The 21,247-nt window shown below is 34.1% G+C and overlaps 1 protein-coding gene across 1 annotated transcript; it reads left to right on the forward strand.

Annotated features, from left to right (window-relative positions):
- The first annotated feature begins 15,660 nt into the window (after positions 1-15,660).
- On the forward strand, positions 15,661-21,245 carry LOC114309136 (GAG1At protein). Its single transcript, XM_028254835.2, has 2 exons — positions 15,661-15,916; positions 20,869-21,245. Exons 1-2 carry the CDS (start codon positions 15,733-15,735, stop codon positions 20,958-20,960), a joined length of 276 nt encoding a protein of 91 aa, XP_028110636.2. The 5' UTR covers positions 15,661-15,732; the 3' UTR covers positions 20,961-21,245.
- Positions 21,246-21,247: the final 2 nt, after the last annotated feature.

Here is a 21,247-nt window from a genome sequence, read left to right on the forward strand (position 1 = left end):
GCACTAATTAATCAATTTAATCAGTTTAATCTGACCCGAATCAATTTTCAATTAAATTCCACCGTAGATTCTAAAAATTATGCCAATCACAATGGCGTAATCAATTTCGAGTCCTGTGGCCGATAAGGCCTTTAATTTAATTTTCAAAGCAGATAATCAAACAGATATTCCTACGGTGGACAGATAGAAATTGAAAACCACATAATGGCACACAAAACCATATTAAACACATAATCATACTCATATCAAGGACCAATTAACATATTACGAAACAGGGGTATTACAGGCCGACCAGTTCAGTTGGTCGGCCGACCACTTCCCCTGGTCGGCCGACCAGTTCAAAAGGTTCAACTCCAAGACAGGTGGTCGACAGCCCCACTTGATGGTCTCCACATTGAATGCAAGCTAATGGTGTGGTGGGAGACTAGTAAATGTGGCACAAAGACCAAAGAGACCAGCTTCCTGACAAGAAAACCGACTTGCGGGAGAAAAGTGGTCTCCAAGGAGAAAAAGTGGTCTCCCACCCTTGTACCACCTCCCAAACAATGAAAACAAGGTCCATGCCAAAAATAGACCAAGACGGATGCAAAACGAGGGTACGGGGGTCAAAACGCGCACCCGGGTGCCCCAAAAACAGGTTGTTAAGCATCGAAAGTGGCGTGCGACCACAAAGGTGGTCACCCGGGCCACAGTGTCCCTCTAGAGAGAGGAAGCAAGGTGTGTGCCAAAAATCGTGCCGAATGGAGAAAGTTAAGCGGTCCCGAACCGAGGCGCACGGCCGACGGCTCCGAAAACCGGAAACAAGTCTCCAAATGGGAACAGTGGCCTACGACCATGAAAAGTAGCCTACGGCCACTGAGAGATGGTCTACAAGACCTCTCCCTCCCTTCAGAAAGAGAAAATAAGACCTGATTCACAAACCGAGGCAAAGCACAAAAGGGTCCCGAGGTCCGAGGGTAAGGCTCTCAGCCGAAACTCCGAAACCTTAGAACGAGCACAACATGCACCATCACCGAGCGTTCAATCGATGACGTCTGAGTCTTAAGGTTGGTCAAAAATGGGGTGTCTACACAAATGCTCATCTTTCAAATTTGATGCTGCCACGACCTTCACAATTTCTGTAATGTTCGACCGGTAACAAAATCGAGCTGGTTTGGTCAATGGTTTTGGAGGTTCATTTTTAACCTTCTTTCCTTTTTCACCACTGCTTTGCCCTATTGCGTTCGCATTCCTTAACAGAGATAGACACTGTTGTCTTTTACCAGATGTAGTCCCTTCGCGGGTGTTTTCTTTCGCGTTGGACCCCTTTGGTGGTGTAGCCTTAATTGTACCACCTGATAAACATGCCACAAATATTTCACATTTCGTATACAAACAAGTGGGCAATAGCTATGTAAGAACTAATGTGAATATGGAAATTAATAGCAGTATGTGACAAGATGAGTTAATATGTTCATTGTGAACATTAACATATAATAAGATAAGATGTGATAGTACGTGTATTCAATTCACACCCATTCACAAACCCATACCATACATTAACATTCCAATTGGATGACAATACAACAGTTTAAGTCCAACACATTCAATAAGTATAGCGACCCTGATTTTTCGTAAGTCATTATTTATTATTATTACTTCATTTTATTTTTGACTTTATTAATTGTGTGGATACATGAAAATTTAATGTAGTATTTAATTAATTTAATGTGATATTTAATTATATATAATTAATTTGAATATTTTTATATTTTTATATTTTATATATATATAAAAGGTGTTTTATATATATATATATATATCTTATATTTATGTTTATATATGTTATATTTATGTTGTATTTATATAATATTATATAATAGTCAATTAGGTTAAATCATAGGAGGCTACATTAGAAAGAAAAGAAAGAAAGAAAGAAAGAAAGAAAAAAAAGAGAACCAAAACAGAGAGAGCCGAGAGAGAGAGAGAGAGAGAGAGAGAGAGAGTAATCAAAGAAAAAAAGAGAGCGTTGTGTGTGGCGTGAAAAGAGAGGCGGGAAAGAGGAGTAAAGAAGAAAAAAAAGGGGTTAGGATTTTGTTTTCGTGGCTCCATTAGTTTTTCGAATATTTCTTTGATCTTCAAAAAATAATTGTGAGTACATAACCCACTTCCCTTGATTTATGTTTAATTAGTTGTTTTTATTTATTTATTTTTATTTATTTGATGTTGGTTTGATATTGTATTTACATGAAAATGATAGATTGATTTTAATTATTTTGATTAGTTGTGTATTTTAGGTTTAGGATTTTTATATGTATTTATGTTATGGTTGTAATCACACTCATGAAGATATGAAATTAAAATAATTAGGAACCCATAGATAAGTTCCTTACACTCAACGATGACTCCATGGATTGTTGTTTTATTTGAATGCTAGTGAGAAAGAGTGTATAAAAAAAATGAGAATTATGAGATTAATTTGAATGCCTTAGGCTCGGCATTGTTATGCTTGTTCTCATGAGTAGATGAGGGATTGTGTATATGTATATTGTTACCTCGTTCTCAGGAGTAGACGAGTGCTTTGATTTACAAGCGTACGTATATACTAACCATCCGGGGAGTGTGGGTTAAACTCGAGATGATATCCCCGTGCAAGTTTGGCTTCAGAACGGTGTTAGGTATACAGGAGGCAGATGGGATATATGTGTAGGCCGGAAGTGGAGGGCCGAAGTGGTGGAGTTAAGGTATAAAGAATTAAATATGAACTTATTGGTATAGTTTGAATTGTATTGATTTGTACATCTTGAAAAATAGTAAGTGACCTCAATAAATTACGAAATTTGGACAGAGGCATGTATACATAATTCTAGACAACTTTTGTATTTTAACTTTTTACTAAAAAGATCGATTAGAACTTGTAATCGGATGATCTTGGTTACAACAGTTTTTGTTCATTTTAGCAATGCAGATTTTAGATGCTGTTTTAACCCGTGAAACAAGCTCATTTTTATTGGTTTCACGCAAACTGAAGTAAAATATCATTCTCAACACTTATCGTGTTTTGAACATTTTCAAAAAAAAATCATCCTAGGATAGTTTCTTTTCATTTTCAAATCCAGATTTTTCGATCGAATTTCGCCTAGGTTCTTCTATTAAATTTTTCTCTCAACCTGTTCAATTTCTACTAAATTCATTCTCCTTACCCTTTAGGAAATTTGATTTTGTACAACTTTTGTTCTTTGAGTTTTGGTCAATTTGAATGATTTAAGCATGAAACGGTGCGTTTTCATACTTCTTCAGCAATTTACTTATGATTAAATTATACTAACTTTATTTTTTTTTTTTGCAAAATGGTAGGTCTTACTAACTTTTTAGGCAGGGTTGACCCAACATATTTTTTTATTTATTTATTTTGTTTAATTTATACTCAATTTATATTTAGTTGTATATAGGTAAGAAACTAAATGTCACCGTATCTCGGGAAACTACCCCTTCGTCTTAGTGCGGTTGGAACTACTTGTCTTGTCGCGTAACAAGAATTAAATGTATTTTTATTTGTGTATGATGAATATGTGGGTGTCAAATATTTGTGATGATACCAGTATACTTGTAAACTAACTCGTTTTGTCTCTTGGCATCTCGGATGTGTTCTATTTGAGCGCAGCCGAGCTTCCTTTGCAGAATTAGTTGGGCCTAAGGTGGTGACGAGAAATAACTATAGTTGTTGGACATGTCTTTGGATTTCTTTTGGTTTTATGAAGTTTAGGATTGATATTAGTTGGTTTATTCATTTTTTTTTATGACCTTAGTATTTTGACAATTTGGCATTGTGGGTTATTTTTCAACTTTACATTATTTAAGTTGTTTTGACTAGCTGTTGCTATTCAATGTTGGAGGTATGGGATAGTCATGAATCTATGAGGGATAGTTTGGTCGGCATTTATTAATTTTTTTATCCCTTGTATTTTTAACATTTAGTTTTTTGTTTCACCCCTATGATTTGGATGATGGAACATTGATTAGGGTTTGGTCCTAATTTAATATTTAATGTCCAAATTTTGGGGCTTGACAATAAGTATGCCTGAAGATATATTTTTGCTTCATTCGATAAATGTTAAAATTAATTAGAACATTTTCACGTGTCGTTACGTTTTACTTCTATTAGATTAACATGCATTTTCTGAGCTACTCAATTTAATGCACATCCTTCTTTAGCAGGAATGTACTTATAAATCATGTGAACATAATCCAAATGACACAACACCTTTCTGATTGAAAGCACCACAACACTGTTGGTTTGAAGGAAAAATTAAGATGAAGAACATGTGTATATAGGTGTTAATGTCTTCAGTCCAAAAACAAACGGCCTAAATATCAATTTTTACAAAACAATATGCAAATTGACATATACGGAACAATGTCATACATGATATAACACAACATATAGCATAATGTGGCGCATGCCATTTTTATCCAATAATGTGACAACATAAACCATAATGTGAAGTGAAACGATTAGCGTGTAACACACCCCGAACACGAGTGTGACAACATAAAATGGATATGTGCAACTTGGTGAATGTGACGAAATGAGAGATAATGTGACATATGCAAATTGAAATATGAACCAAATCTACCCAACACAAACAACAAACCGTAGTCATATTATTCATCCCGCATAATACAATTGATGTTGCTACGGAAATTACCCCACCACATATTTCAAAAATTAACACATAACTATGTATCCATATACCCACACATGTTTACAAATGTGACACTAAAGTACGCAACGTAAACGTGAATAATGGAAGACATGCCAATTCGATGAATAATGTCAAAATATAAACAAGAATGTACTACGTGAATATTGGTGTACAACACAATACGAACACGAACACGAACGTGACAACATAAAATGGGCACGTGAAACCACAACCACAATCCGAGGTCGTGTTAGTCGCATTATTCAACTCACTATGACAATCAACTAGCAGTCTCCTAAAAATTCACATTTAGATTTAAAACATGTATTACTCATCCCACAGAAAACAATTGACGTTGCAACGAAAATTACCTCACCATAGGCTTAGTCGCTTTATTCAACTCACTGTGACAATCAACTAGCAGTCTCCTAAAAATTTATATTCACATTCAAATTTAAAACATGTATTATTCATCCCGCAGAAAACAATTGGCATTACAACAAAAATTACCTTACCACATATTTCACAAATTAATACATAACTATGTACCCACATACCCACACACGCTTACAAATGTGACGGTAAAGTACTCAACGTAAACGTTAATAATGTCACACATGCAGATTCATTAAATGATGTGGAAAGAAAATAAATGAAAATGTATTGCGTGAATCTTGACGACTAACCCACTAGGAACACGAATGTGACAACATAAAATGGTGACATGAAACCACAACCATAACCCCAAATCATGTTGGTTACATTATTTGACTCATTGTGACAATGTACAAACAGTCTCCCAAAAATTCACAATCACATTCACAAATCTTAAAGTACGTAAAACATGGACGTGGCACCAGCTACATTCGACAACTTACTTTTGTTACTGAATGCAAACAACCAAATGACATCGTAGCACAACGTAGACTACCAAAAAACATTCAATCAAATACCATCGTTTGTGTGGGTAAGAAATAACCACGTCATACCTACGATGTTACAAAGCTCCATTCAAACGTAAACATCACAAAATAAACCCCCTATTCGAGACCACATCAACAAATCACACACAAACGAAGAGAAATTGACAACCCACATAACCACCATCCAAAATCACAGACAAAAAACTCACAGCACACACCAAATTGACAACCGACACTTATATACTGACAACTTCAAACCAAAACTATCAAAACTTGTAATAGTCATAAAACCACAAAATATACATCTCACGTTACAACTTAACTTTTGACCAATAGAACCCGTAAATGTCAATAATCCCATATTCACATAAACCCTAGTTATGGGTTGCTAAACAAAATCAAATGAATCAACATTGCAAAACAGGGGAAAAGTCACACTTACGTTTCGGGGCGATCAATCGACGATGTTTCACCGGAGACGCATTGCAGAGCCCTCCGTTCCATCGCACCTCGCCGCCGAATCGAACTGTCGTTTTTCTTTCAATGGTGGCCTTCCAATTTTTTGGTAATGAAGCTTCCCTTTTCATCAGCCTAATGAGACAAAACATATCTCATATATTTTGTTTCCTAAAAAATAGCTTAATCAAAGCTGTAATCACCAAACATAACGTGAATTTTGAATTCAAATTCACATACATATAGATAGGATTATAATCTATGGTAACATTCAATTTTCTATATATATGATCTTGCCATTATTTATTATGTTAACAAATAATATTGAGAGTAAATGTGTCAACAAGCTTTCCACAGAACTTATGGGAACATAAATTTTTTTGGAAGACCACATATAACATAAGTCTCTCAAATAGGCTTATAAATAATTATCCTTAAATTAATTGAGAGTAAATTTCATGAATAAACACTGACTACATTTTTATTTCGCACTTGATTTATCATATGAGATGTAATCACTACACTGAAAATAAATATAAATGATACCACTCACTAAAGAGTGTTTTGGGAGATGGTTAAAAGTTGACTTTTGACTTTTAATCAAACTTTTTAGTTTTTTCAGAAAGTCATTTGGGAAGTTGGTAAAAAGTTACTTTTTGACTTTTTTACTTAATATTTGTTTATACTGTCACATCATAATTAAATGACCAAAATATCCCCACCCATTTTAGAAAATATCCATTGTCACTCATGTGGCTCATTTACTTATGCTGCAAAAAGTAGCTTTTAACGTGCTCCCAAATGACCCCTAAGTGAATGTTTAGTAACTTAGTTTTTTTAAGTGGTATTTTAATTTTTAATTTGTTATGAGGTGAAATAAGTTTGTGTATTTAGAATAATTTTTTTAATTGAATAGATAAACCATAAACACCAATTTCCATTCATCTCTCAATGCCCAAATCGCCCAATAAGCCAAATCTTCGTTCAGTTTGACACACGCCTCATCAAAAACTCAATCGCTTCTCCTTTGGAAGGAATTTTATTTTATTTTATTTTAGTGTTTTGGCCTTTTCACGGACACCCAATTTGATATTTTGATGGGTTTCATAATAGATTCATTGAAATTGATTGTTTCATGGTGAGGAGTGCCATCATCAATAATGTTACAATTTCAGAAATTTTATTATGAATTTTATTTAAAAATATTAATCTATGATTTATATTCATTTCATTTTATACTTGAACACATAATATACAAATTTAATTTTTCCCACACAAACACTTTACCTAGAAAATGAACAAAAAAATCTGTGTCCATAGCAATTTTGGTGCCATCATTGGTTCTTAAAGTTGGTCTCATGGACTCATGGTTTGTTCTTTGGGCTTGAAAAAGCTGACCCAAAACTGTGTTACGTGAATTTGTTGCCAATTTTTAATAGACTTGTTGGAGTTAGTCTCCATTTTGCTCTGTAAAATCAAATTATTGGAGATCATTCTTGCTCAACTTGTTTGTTCAAAATCAATTTGTTAAAACAAATTATAGGAATTAATTAAAATTTGTTCGAAATTGATTAGAAAAATAAACAAGTTTTAAGACAAATTTAAAACTAATGCTATATTGATTATATTTTTGTAGTTTATTGTTTTTGTTATCTTATATATCCACACAACATTAGTTTAATGAATGTCCTTATTTATCTTTATTATTAATGTAGTGTTGACACGTAGAGTAATAAATATATTATAATATAAAATTACTTATTTAAACAACTTACTACTATTACTTAACTCGAATGCTTGCAATTTGTATCATTATCAACCAACCACCAATATTAAGAAAGATGAAAAGCAATTATATTATAAATAAATAAATAAAACATACAGATTAAAATATAAGACCTCGAAGAGCCAAATAAATAACCAAACAACAAATAACAAAAAGTAAATCCACTAAAAAATCACTTAGGATCTAGGATAAAACCATCGATCTTCTTATAGATGTGGTTTGAAAAGCTAGATTTGCAGCAAACCAAGCAAGATTTGTATCAACACTTGTCGTCATCGTCGTCGATGTGGTCCCCGTCGCCACTATCTAACTCTGCCATTGCCGCTGCCATACTTCGGACACCACCAGAAGATAAAGTTGAAAAGGAAGAACACCTACAATGATATGGGAGAAGGTTTGAGAGAAGAGAGAACCATTATAAGTGTTGAAATTTAAAAATCTATACCGAAATCAGGAAAAAAATATTCATAACCCTATTCCAGACATAAAAAACTTAAATCTACACTCTAGAAGTGTAGATCTACATTTTAAAAGTATAAATGAGGTCATCGAAACACCATTGGAAATATCTAGAGAGAGAAGGAAGAGACTTTTCTTCAATTGGGTATCCCATCTAGAGAGTGTTGTTGGGCTTTAGTGGACCCATTACGAAACTCGCATCGACGATCTGAATCGTTTAATGTATAAGACTCGTCGAATATTTCATTTTTGCAAAAAATCACGTTAATTAATATCAATAGTCACTTGATCAGATCACATTTATATTTTTTTTTACAAGGATAAAGTACTCAACACACCTTGTGTCAAATAAATTATTTCTACAAATGTGATTTGATCATATTGTGCAGGAATGAAGTACTCAATGAGTCCTACATTAAATGGTGTAGATCATGGATGCGAGCTCTATGGTGAGGTCCAACAGTATTATTGAATCCAATTTGGACAGAAGAGAAGCCTTGTCCATATAAGAATTTATGTAAAAAATATTTTGAAAATAATAATAAAAAAATTAATTGGAAGTTTTTTTGTCACGACCCAAACCCGATACCCAGAGACTTGACATCGCAACAAGATAATAACTGAAATCATACCAAATTGATGGTGCAGCGGAGTAAATAAAAGGGTACCCAAAACTTTATTTAATAATAACAAAACATATACATTTGAGCTTCTATTTAATTATATTGTCAGAGCTTAGATCATGACTATAAAGTGTCGTGTGCCTACCCACGCACCGGTCCTGGCACATCACTCGAAAGTGGTAAACAACTATAAGCACGTGACAGAGTGAGAAATATTATACTAAGAGTATAATGACATAAAAATCACCATGGATAATTATTAGTTAAACAAAGCTTGATATTAAAATACAGAGTATATAATATGGAAATCATTTGACATATAATACAAAATAATCATAACCATAGTACATAACAGAAAAAAACAGATGTATAGACTCAAGAGGTGGCTCGTACAAACTCTAGAGGTGACTCCCATAATAGTGTAGCACTTAGCTCGATATAGTACTTTGCTCCACACTAGAAATCAGAGTGTCAATAGATCCATGACAGACAGAGGCCACAAGGTGACCAATTAGAAGCCAATAGTTTATTTAAGTCCCCAAGACATAGGACTCCCGTGGTGATACTTATAAAATCATTGTCAAATATTTTCTAAAATCAAACAACATATTCATGAGTTTCAATTTAAACAAATAAAGTTCAAAAAATAATCTACGTAATTAAAATAGTAATATAATTTATAAAACACAACTTACGTAGAATAAATTATGATAACTCAAAATATACATAAAATATATTATAGTGACTCAAGATATAATATAATTCACCTTAATATTAATTCTTTATTATATTTCTTTTGATGCTGCTTTCCAAGGCCTTTGTTTTTTTTTTTTTTATCTTTCTTTCTTTGTTTTCCGTTCGCCTACCAATCACTCCCTTTTATAGGCAAGCTTGAGCAGGTGACTCAACCTGCAATTAGTACCCTACATGCTGATTCACTTCCCCTATTGCCTAGGTGCAACATCTGGTACACTCGTGGTTGCCCAGCAAATTGGCCACCTTTCACCTAAATTTCACCATGGCCCAACTAATTTAATAATTACATTATCACCTTTTGGTTAAACACAACAATCCCTAATTTAAATTAAATTATATTTTAACACATACAATTATACAATTAAATATTTTTTTCCAAGTATTAATTTAACTATTTTATATTAATTTAGCTTAAAGTATTCAAAAATAAGGATGTCACAATTTTTTTCCCCACAAGATAACCATTAATATGCTAGTAGTTAGAATACAACAAGAATCAAAATCAATTTATAGCTTGATTTTTCAAAACTATTTTAGATAAAAAAAATTTATTTTTAGTGATTTTTTTTATTGTATTTTAATTAAATTTTTTTTTATACTTTTTAAATACACCTAATTAAGATATATTTAAAAAGTAAAACAATTAACCAAAATATGAAAAATAAAATTTAAAATGTAAACCAAACAATCCATATAACTTGAAACTCACCATACCACCTAAATATCCTTTTCATGACACGATGGCTGGAATAATTACCTTGAAATCTATCACGAAGGCCAGGGTAACGGTAAAAGTAAGGATGAAGGTTGGGGTGGGAATTAAGAAGTTATTGATTAGTCTTAGAGGTTGGGGTGGGAATTGAGAAGTTATTGATTAGTCTTAGAGTATTATTTTATATTATTTATTGAGAGATATGTGTTTTATTGTCCCTTAAATATAGATAGAAATATGATAAATTCTGTTAATTCAACTAATAACAATAAAGTTGGAGCAGCACATTAACTTGCTCTAGGAGCAAATAATAATTTTTCATGGGGGTGGGGATCGAAATAGAGATGGGGATGCTGCTGTGCATAAACGTATAGGCACGATGTCGTTTCGTGTCTTCTCTTTGTTTTTATTTTTTTATTTTTTTTATTGGGTGTTTAAAACATTAATTTTCTTATTGGCTTCATTTATTCAAAGAAAAAACCTTTGATCAAAAGATTGTGGATTTTCTTATTGGTTGTATTTGAAAAAAATTAATTTACAAATCACTATTTGTTAAAAATTAAATAATGTTAAAAAAAATTAAAAATTTTAATACATATTTTAAAAATTATATATATAAATTATATTAAAATATGTAAATAAATATATAAAAGTGTTATGTGTATTAAAATTTTTATTTTTGAACATTGTTTAATTTTTAACAAATAGTGTTTCGTAGCCTAATTTTTTTCAAATACAAAGAAAATTATTAATAATTTGGTCAAAGATTTTTGGGGAAATTAAAAAAAAAAAAAAACTTAAGGCTTAATCCTTATAACAAAATAAATTATGTGGTTTTAATTTTGTCAATTTAAATCATAATCTTTTGATTTGTTTTTTATTTAAACAATTTGTCTAGCTTTATGAGCTAAAACTAACCCTCCCAAAAAAAAATGATATTTTAGTTATTAAACTCAATAAAAAAGTAATATTTTAAATATTATATATATTTACATTGAGTTTAATGACTAAAATATATTTTTTATGTTAGTTTTATTAACTAAAAATAGACAAATAATTTAAATCAAAACATATCAAAAGAAAATTTAAACCACAAAATTTATTTTATTGTTAGGATTAAACTCTTTTTTTTGGTAATTTATCCTTTTTTTTTTTTTTTTTTTAACTGCAGCCAAACTTTGCCCTAAGAAGTACTTTTAAAGGTCCAATACCATTTCTTTCTACACAAAAAAAATAAAAAATAAAAACACATACCCAAAACAACACCGTACGTATGTGCAGCAGTTGCTACTTCATAGGGATGGGAATTCAAACCCAGCCCAATGGGGACTCGATCCCCCGACCCCGAATTGAGCAATTTTCTCCCAAAAAATACTCCCGACAGGTCGGGGATGGTATTCAAAAATAAATCCTCGATGATATTCGGGGCGGGAACGATGATACATTTTTCAGCCCCGGCCCCGTGCCGCTTAGCCCCCGATTTATATATATATATATATATATAAATATGTGTTTAGGGTTTGGTGACTCACTGTCACACACAAAACAAACATCCTCTTCTCTCTCTCTATCGTCTCTCTTTCTCTCTGTATCACCTCTCTCTCTGTCTCTCATACACACACGCACGATCGCCACTCCTCCTTCACCGCTGCTCCTCTCTCTCGGCGTCGGCGGAGTCTCTTACACACAACTGCCGCTCCTCTCTCTGCTTTCTCACTGCCGCTCCTCCCTTATCGCTGTTCCTCTCTCTTGCGTTGGCGTCGGCTCCTCCATGTGTTTAGGGTTTGTTCTTCAGATCTGAAAATAATGAAGATGAAGATGATGATGTTTATGTTGTTGTTGATGAAGGTTTTTTACTTTTGTTCTTGATGATGTTGTTGTTGTTGTTGTTGTTGATGATGATGATGTTGATGTTGTTGTTGATGATGAATGGTTGTATTTTCTGAAGCCAGTTTTTTTTTTTTTTTTTTTTTTAGCCGAGGAATGTTTGGGGTCGGGGAAACCCGATCCCCGTTATGGGATAGAGCGAGGGCGATGATTAGGAATGACAACGTGGCGGCGCGGGGCGGGCCGGGGATCACACTCCTCGTCCCAAATGGTCGAATTTCCCCCATCCCCGGCCCTGATCCCCGACAAGGAACCTATCATCGCCCCTATTTCTGTCCCTTAACGGGGATCAGGTTTTCCCGACCTCGAACATTTCCTGGCCAAAAAAAAAACTAGCTTCAGAAAATATAACTGTCACGCCCTCAAAAATACATAAAAACCCATCATTCATGACATGCATTTATAAAAAAGAAACAACACCTTTCTATTCATCAGAGTAGTTCTTTACAAAAGTATTACATGTTGACATCAAAAGTAAATGCCCTATGGGCTTACAACTTTCCAAGCCAACACTTGGATACAAGAAGTGAGTGCTAACTCAAATACATATTAAGCCTTTAGCTTGAATTTACATGTAATACATCAAAAAGTAAAGCAAAACAACCAAAAAGTCTGTTTGCCTCTAGTCTCCCAAGCTATGTCCTTGGAGGTGGCATACCATCTGTACCTGAAAATGATGTCCCATATAGGGTGAGCCACAGCCCAGTAGAAATATACTAAACCAGCTATAAACAATGACTAGAATAATAGCAGTTGATAGATGGTCAACACTTATACACCCGTTCATATCACATTACAGTTCCATGACAATCATGTCCATGTTACATTTCATTTCCCTTACTTAACATTTCATTTCATATATGTGGCTCAAAACCTGGCCAGATAACTCGATAGAGATTTCATCTCTTATTAACAATACTTCCAATTCAAGTGAGATATCAACTCATATTGATCCTTTCATACATCATAATAGATACACATTTTTGTGCTGTATCAACCTCAAACAAAAACACTTCCATACTTTACAGATAATACACATTTTAGCGCTGTACCAAAACATGTAAAAACACTTCCATACTTCCCAATTGATACACATTTTAGTGCTGTATCAATGTCAACAAAAATCCGGTTTAGAGGTCCATCCCCTATCTTCTCCTAAACCGTAGAGTACATCCCCTATCTCCTCTCACACAACACAATGTATACAAACACAGGTCATATACATAATCAATCAATACATAAGTTTAATGTATTATTCCAACCGTCATATTCGATGACACATTCAATTGATTAGTTTTAGTTCACCTAATCCTCATGCATTGTCTACAACAATCAAGACTATCCTCTACCGATAACCCAAAACAGTTATTTCTAAACAAAAAATAAATGCGTCAAAAGGATATACAATCCACATTTCAACTAGGTGAGTGATGAATGAATCCAACTACACCCTTTAATCCAATAATCTCCCAATTCCAGTATTCTCAATTCAATTTCTCATTTCTCAAAATTAATTATATAAATTAATTTATCAAACTAATTAGGGCATTATCCCATAATTCACAATACCAACCCTAAGGTTCCATTTTCATCAATAATCCAACATTTACCTCATTCCTCTATGTCATACATGAATATGGATTATTACATATAAAACCCCCATCTTTTGTAAATTACACAAAGACCCAAACTTTTCCCGAAATTTCACAGCAATCCCCAACATATCAAAATGCTAAAATTCAAAGACAAAGCTCATAAGAAGGAGTAGGATATCCCTATCTCGAAGTTAGAGCCCCAACGGAGATGAAGACCAAAAACCAAAGTGCTCCAAATCCAAAGTTTTTCAGATTAAAACGAAGCCCTCAACCCACTCTACCTTTCTTACAAAGGACTTAGGATAGATTCACACTAGAGGGAGATGAAAACCTAGAGAGAAGGTTTATAGAGAGAGAGAGAGGACAGATCTAGAGTTTCAAAATTTGAGAGAATGAAAAATGTTAAGTGTAACCCACTGCTGTCTACTGATATATAACAGGCTCGCTCGAGCGAAGACTTGGTCGCTCGAGCGACCAGACACAAGAAATTCTCGCTTAAGCGAAGAAAGTCTCGCTCGAGCTAAAAACTCGAAGCTTCAGGTCTACAACCCAGAAGCACGCTCGAGTGACAAAATGCTCGCTCGAGCGAAGAACTTGAAAACATACACCTCGCTCGCTCGAGCAAAGAAACACAGCTCTCAAGTCAAAATGAGACGTAGACGCACGCTCGAGCGCAAGACTTCTCGCTCGAGCCACCAGACACAAAACTCAACTCTCGCTCGAGCGAAGGAACGCTGGCTCGAGCGAAAGATCTAAAACACAGAGCTTGCTCGAGTGACGAACTGCTCGCTCGAGCGAAGGACCAAAATTCTGGGCAGCAACCATTTGCTCCTATTCACTCCCAACCTGTAACAAACCTGCCTATCACATCCTATTACTCAAATAACAAGGATTAAAGGATGGAAACAAGATATAAACAACTACTAACATCTACGGAACCAAGTTCGGATCACTGTACAACAAGGGGTGAAACTCGGGATCGTTATAATAACCATTCATCATCATCTCCAACAACAATAACAACATCAACATCATCAAGAACAAAAGTAAAAAACCTCATCAACAACAACATAAACATCATCATTTTCATCAACAACAGCATCTTCATCTTCGTCTTCATCATTTTCAAATCTAAAGAACAAACCCTAAACACATGGAGGAGCCGACGTTGACGCGAGAGAGAGGAGCGGCGGTGAGGGAGCAAAGAGAGGAGCGACAGTTGTGTGTGAGAGACTTCACCGACGCCGAGAGAGAGGAGCGGCAGTTGTGTGTGAGAGAGAGAGAAGGAGGCGATAGAGAGAGAGAGAGAGGAGAGGCTGTTTGTTTTGTATGTGATAGTAAGTCACCAAACCTTAAACACATATTTATTTATATATAAATCAGGGGCTAAACAGGGTCGGGGCTGGGGCAAGGTCAGGATTGAAAAATGTATCACCGTTCCCAGTCCGAATATCATCAAAAATTTATTTTTGAATACCATTCTCAACCCGCCAAGAGTATTTTTTGACAAAAAATTGCTCAATTTGGATTCAGGAGATCGGGTCCCGTCGGATCAAAATTCAAATTGCCAAGAATCGAGGCTAGAAACTGGAGAAATTCGACTATCGCGAATCGAAAATGGAGAATGTAATCCGTGACTCCGTCCTATCCCGTTATCATTTCTACGCCCGTGTGGGCCATACCCAACACGTGGTGTGGACCTCGGTGCTGAATAGTCATTTGCAAAACAGTAAATTGAAAGAAAGCTATACGAGGGTTTTAGCTAAAAAAATCAATCAAGGAGAGAGAGAGAGAGAGAGAGAGAGAGAGAGGGTTTTGTTTGGTTGCGAACAAGAAGGGCAAGTTACGAAATGGGAAACGAAACGAAGGCCAACAATGGTGGCAATGGAGGAGCAGCAGCAGCAGCAACAGGAGGAGGAGGGTTTAGGTCAAAAATGGAACATTATCTATACAGTGGTGATAAGAAGCACGTTTTTGCAGGGATTCTCATCATTAGCGCCGTCTTTGCTGTCCCCTGGTTTCTCATGAACCGAGGTTCATCTCTCTCTCTCTCTCTCTCTCTCTCGATCGACATGTACATACACACATGGATGTATCTCTGTTTCTATATTCTAATAGGTTAATTGTTCGCCTGCTTCCCTATCGGTTTGGTTTCTCAGAATATATAAAGAAAAAAAAAATAATGTTGAAGTTCTGATTTTTGTTTGTCTGTGTGTGCTTTTTTGGATCTGGAACGAAAAAAATTACATCTTCAAGGGGGTGTTTTGTATCGTTTAGAAACCCAAATGGCAGAAGCGTAGATTTTGGAATTATCATCTTTTCTTTTCCATAAACAATTGGAGGTGAAGGGGTTTAATGAGGTCAGTTAGATGAGAACCATGTTGTTTTATTGGTATGTATTATAGTGGTAATCTTGTACTAGCAAGCAACTTGTGATTTAGGGAAGATCTATAGATGGTGTGACAAATGTGGTTAGGTCAACAAGGTAGAAGGTAATTTTAAGTCTCGGGAAAATGCCAGTGGGTGAAAAAAAAAGAGAGAAGGAGAAAACAACCCGGGCTCTATGTAGTTGCATTTCTTGATCAACACTAACCCGCGTCCCCAAAGCAATCGTGCACGCTACTGACTATCAATCTTTTGCTTAATTACCAAAATATTTAAAAAAAATACTATTTTTAGTTAATGGACGGATATATGATTTGTACTAGGGAACACCAAGATCTTTGTGGCTTTGACTTGGACATCAATTTGATTGAGGTAAGGGTTTTGCATAGGAATGTGAGACTTAGATGCACACTACTGACTATCAATCTTTTGCTTAATTACCAATTTTTTTTTTTTAAAAAAATAATGCTATTTTTAGTTAATGGACAGATATATGATTTGTACTAGGAAACGCAAAGATCTTTGTGGCTTTGACTTGGACATCAATTTGATTGAGGTTGAGGGGTTTTGCATAGGATTGTAAGACCTAGTCAAGAATATACTATAATCCACAGTTTTGAATTTGCAGTTATTGAATATTGAAAAGGCCCTCATTGGTATATGTGTAGCATGATGCGGTTTGTTGATAGATTAATTGGACTTGTTGGACTAGGGGGATTTTTAAGGTAACGTTGGCTATGATATGTTGTGTCAGGAAATTGGTTTGGTCTGGTGAGATGGCCTTTATTGTTCTATTTGTAATGATCTAGCAACCTGCAATTCTTTATCTACACACACGCATGTATGTATTTTATACATGAGCAGATGAAGTTTAACACTCACAAGTATTGATGTTCTTTTACTAGTTTACTTGTCTGGGAAGTAAGATCATGGATTCCCGCATGTGGACATGATTTTGCATAGACAACTTAGTAGATAATGGTAGGTTGATAATTATAGAGAGCAGGGAAAAGATTATAGAACTCCCAAGTCCCATTTCAAAGTTGGGCAGGTTTCTTCTGTATTTATTACCTTTTTTTTTTTTTTTTTTTTTTTTAATAATAATAATAATAAAATTTCATTCACATCAAATTCAAGGTAGTTGGGTGCTGCAGTTGCAATGGCAAATAATTGAATGTAATTACTAGCCCAGTGGCATATTATGATAACTATTTGGCGGCCACCACTGTACCGTGATCAATTCTGGCTTCCTATTTTTGTTCCATCGTGTGACTTACTTTTAAAGTGAGTTGTGTAGATGAGGGTATAATCATCGAGAGTCTTCAAATTCTTTGCGAGTGATAACAAACTAGTCCTTTTGTACAGTGAATAAAGTAGGAAAACAAATTTTAAGTTTCAAGGTCGAATGAGTGATAATATTTCTAAGTGGTATTAGGACGAAAGTAAAAATGCAGCCCCCTTAAGTGGTATTAGAAGAAATTTACTTTCCAATATTTTCTTCCCCCACCTTCCCAAAAAATAAGAAATAAAAATATATACATTCATATATATTTATTTGAGAGCTCTGTTATCAGAATTTTATGATTTGCGATTCGATTCACAATCCGATTAGCAATTTTTGCAAAATCAATACGAATCTAAGTGAATCTATTTTGGAAGTGAATCTCTAGTGAATCGCACGATTCATAATCGATTCACTCTATACGATTCATGTAATTTTTGAAATTATTATATCCGGCATATTTTTTACTTTTTTTTTCTTGATTTTTTTAGTGAAAATGACATAATATAACTTCTAATAACGTTTAATACCAAGATAAGCAACATATATACATGATTTATTATTATTTTAATGATCATGGAGTTTTTAATAAGATCCAATCAGATTCAGTCAGACCCAATATATTTTTAACCTTTCTTCTCATTTTTTCCTCCTAAAAAATATATATATCTTCCAAAGATGTTTAAGATTAAAGTTACACTATGTATTATATATTGCTATTTTATTAAATTGAATATTATATGTGTGAGGTCAATTATACCTTTTAAAATGTTTCAAGCTTTAAAATAAAAGATTATAAATAATTATTTCTTATTATTTGCTCACTGTTACTTAGACAAGTATGTATGCTTATTATCCAAATATCAATATCATTAATTGTTGTTTTGAAAGTTGATAGTTTGTCTATTTAGTTATTATTTTTATTAAGAATGGTTGATAAGAAATATCTAAAAAAGAAAAAAAGGTAAAATGGTGATCTTACATTAGAATCTTTGTTTACTTCTTACCTATTAAACTACGTAATTATCATTCAAAATAACATTTTCATTGATTTAAGTCTAATTATTTCATATTCATAAGATATATTTAACATCTAAATGTGTAGATATATGTTTTTTAGTATTTTTAAAAAAAGTGACCGAATCTTTACGATTCACGATTCAATTCGATTCACAATTCGGTACAAAGCCATTTTGATTCACAATACGAATCCCAATTTGACAACTATGTTTGAACTTCAGTTGCACTAGTTTTGGACCACAGGTCCATTGCGGAGTACACATTTTGTCATACCTAGTATTATAAATCTCAAAGATACAATATGTAGCATTAAAATATAGAATACATTTTGCACACCATATGTTTGTATTAACACCGTTCCATGTCCACAAGTAAAGACTTTCTTACAGCTGTGAGCCAGTCACCCGAAATTGCTCACATGCAAATTAAATGTGGAGTGACATCTGACTTCCATGAACCAGCTCATGTACCCAAACTGTAACACTTTTGAGTCACAAATTTTAGAGTGACTTAAAATTTTCTACATGTTAGTTTTATGATACAATTGAAGCTGACCATTGGGAATGCCTTCAAGGGCATTAATTATTGGTTAAATTTTCACAATGTTTTATCAATGCTCTATCAGGAAGATTTGCATAAGATCTGGTTAAAAATCCAGGATCCACTATTATCTTCTGCCTAATTTAAATGAGCTCATCTGTTAGGGACCATTTCAATTGGCAATTTGTGGAAGAATAAAAATAGGCAAATATATACTATCTCTAGCTGTTTTTGGTCTGTTTTCATTGATGGAAAAATGAAAATACAAATTGTTCTATTGCCTTTGTTACTGGCGTTAACTTGGCCTCTCTGACATGGATTATCCACTACACTCGTCATAGAAGGGTTTTGTATTCTGAGGACCTGTAAACTTGACCTGATTGGACAATCTCAGCTGCTATTTTGTTTAGCTCTTGGGTATATTTGGGGACAATATTTTCCCTGGGGAGAGGTTTTAGAAAGCCAAAGCCCTTTCTAAGGTTGCCTTGTTCACTTGGATGGTATCTTGTGGGAAGATTTTGATGGTGGACCACTTCTAGAAACAGGGGAAGATTATCTCTAATTGGTGTTGTATGCATAAGGAGTTAGGGGAGCTGGTGGATCCTTTACTTCTCTATGTAAAGTGTGGAGAAAATTATGTGCTTTCCTCTTAAAGTGTGGAGTAAATTATGTGCTTTCCTCTTTATATTTGTTTGGGACCTTGAGGGTAATGCCTAGATCTTTTCAGGATTTGTTTGGTAGTTGGAGATTAGGGACAGTCTAGAAATGCAAAGTAGGCTTGGCTTGGGTCTCTTTTATGCTTGATTTGGTGCATATTTGCTCAAACAGGTAGATCTTTTGGAGGAACGGAGAAGCCAATATTATAGGGTGAAGAGTCTTGTTCTGGCTCTGCTTAATAGTTGAGTCAGAGGGAGTGTGAATCCCTCCATGGATGTGCTGTCAATTATCTACATATTTTGGGTGCCCTTTCATTTAGTATAGCGGTATTGTATATGTTGAGCATAGATAGGAACATCGCCTTGTTTTTTGGCATTTTTATTAGTAAGTTCTCTTACGTATTTAGAAAAGGGAAAAAGATTTGTGTTCAACCATCGGATCAATTGAAATCGGACCATAATTTCAGTTTTGACATCAGAAGTAAAAAATTAGTAACAGTTACATATTGAAAGAATTTGAACTTTTTCAGTTTTTCACAACGTTTGTTTTTTGTAGCACTTTCAAGTTTTCAACTAGCTTCATTTTGCTTCAATATCATAAGGAAGCATTTCTATGCAACCAAAACATCAAAATTGTTATGTCAGTCATGATACAACAATTTAAAAGTAATCTTTTATTTTTAGAACTTAAAGTGTGTAGGTTAAGTGTATTCAACAGCCTGTTGTTTTTGACGAGTAACAAAAATTTATATTGTCTGACACAACTTGTGTTGTTCATTTAGTTTACTCCAAAAAAGAGAAAATTTCCTTCAAGTTTACAATACAAGAAATATCAGTAAACTCAAAAAAACATAATGATCTTGACTCCTTTATGTTCAAGAATTGATCAATTAATATACTCAGGAACAACTTCTATTGCCTGCATTCTTTTGCACGTGCTTTAGCTGATGCATGCCTTCATCTTTGTTTTCTAAAAGTGTTTATTCATCAAACAAGAGGGGAAAACAATTAGAAATGAATAATGTGTTGTCTCAATATATTTTTATTTTTGTAACTACTGTCTCAATGTAAACTTATGTGACAAATTTCTATTTCTTTTGTAGGGTCAAAACATCAATCCCATCAAGATTACTTGGAAAAAGCTGACAAAGCACGGAGTGAAAGACTTTCTTCGGTCTCGTCTTCAGCAAAATGATTTACGGAAGATTTCTATGGTAAGCATTAGTTTTACTGCATTGACCATATACCGGGGTATGGAAGTTGTCTGACATTTGGGCACCCTTAGTACCTTTCTTTTCCTTTTCATTTTGGGTTAGCACAGGACAAGCTTCTATTTATGCATAAAGAGTAGTACAAAGGCCTATGAGGGACAAACTTATGCTTTTGCCTTGTAATTTGAGAAACAAATGTTTTGGATGAAAACTAGAAAGTGCTTAGAGAGTTTACATTGAAATTTAAACCCTACTTTTCTTCTGGATTAGA

This window comes from Camellia sinensis, chromosome 15 (assembly GCF_055761805.1).
Source record: "Camellia sinensis isolate YWXY chromosome 15, ASM5576180v1, whole genome shotgun sequence".
NCBI lineage: Eukaryota > Viridiplantae > Streptophyta > Magnoliopsida > Ericales > Theaceae > Camellia > Camellia sinensis.

Coding starts and splice junctions, on each gene's coding strand:
- LOC114309136 (XM_028254835.2), top strand. CDS start 15,733: ATGGGAAACGAAACGAAGGCCAACAATGGTGGCAATGGAGGAGCAGCA. Junction 15,917..20,868: donor CTGGTTTCTCATGAACCGAG/GTTCATCTCTCT, acceptor TTTCTTTTGTAG/GGTCAAAACATCAATCCCAT.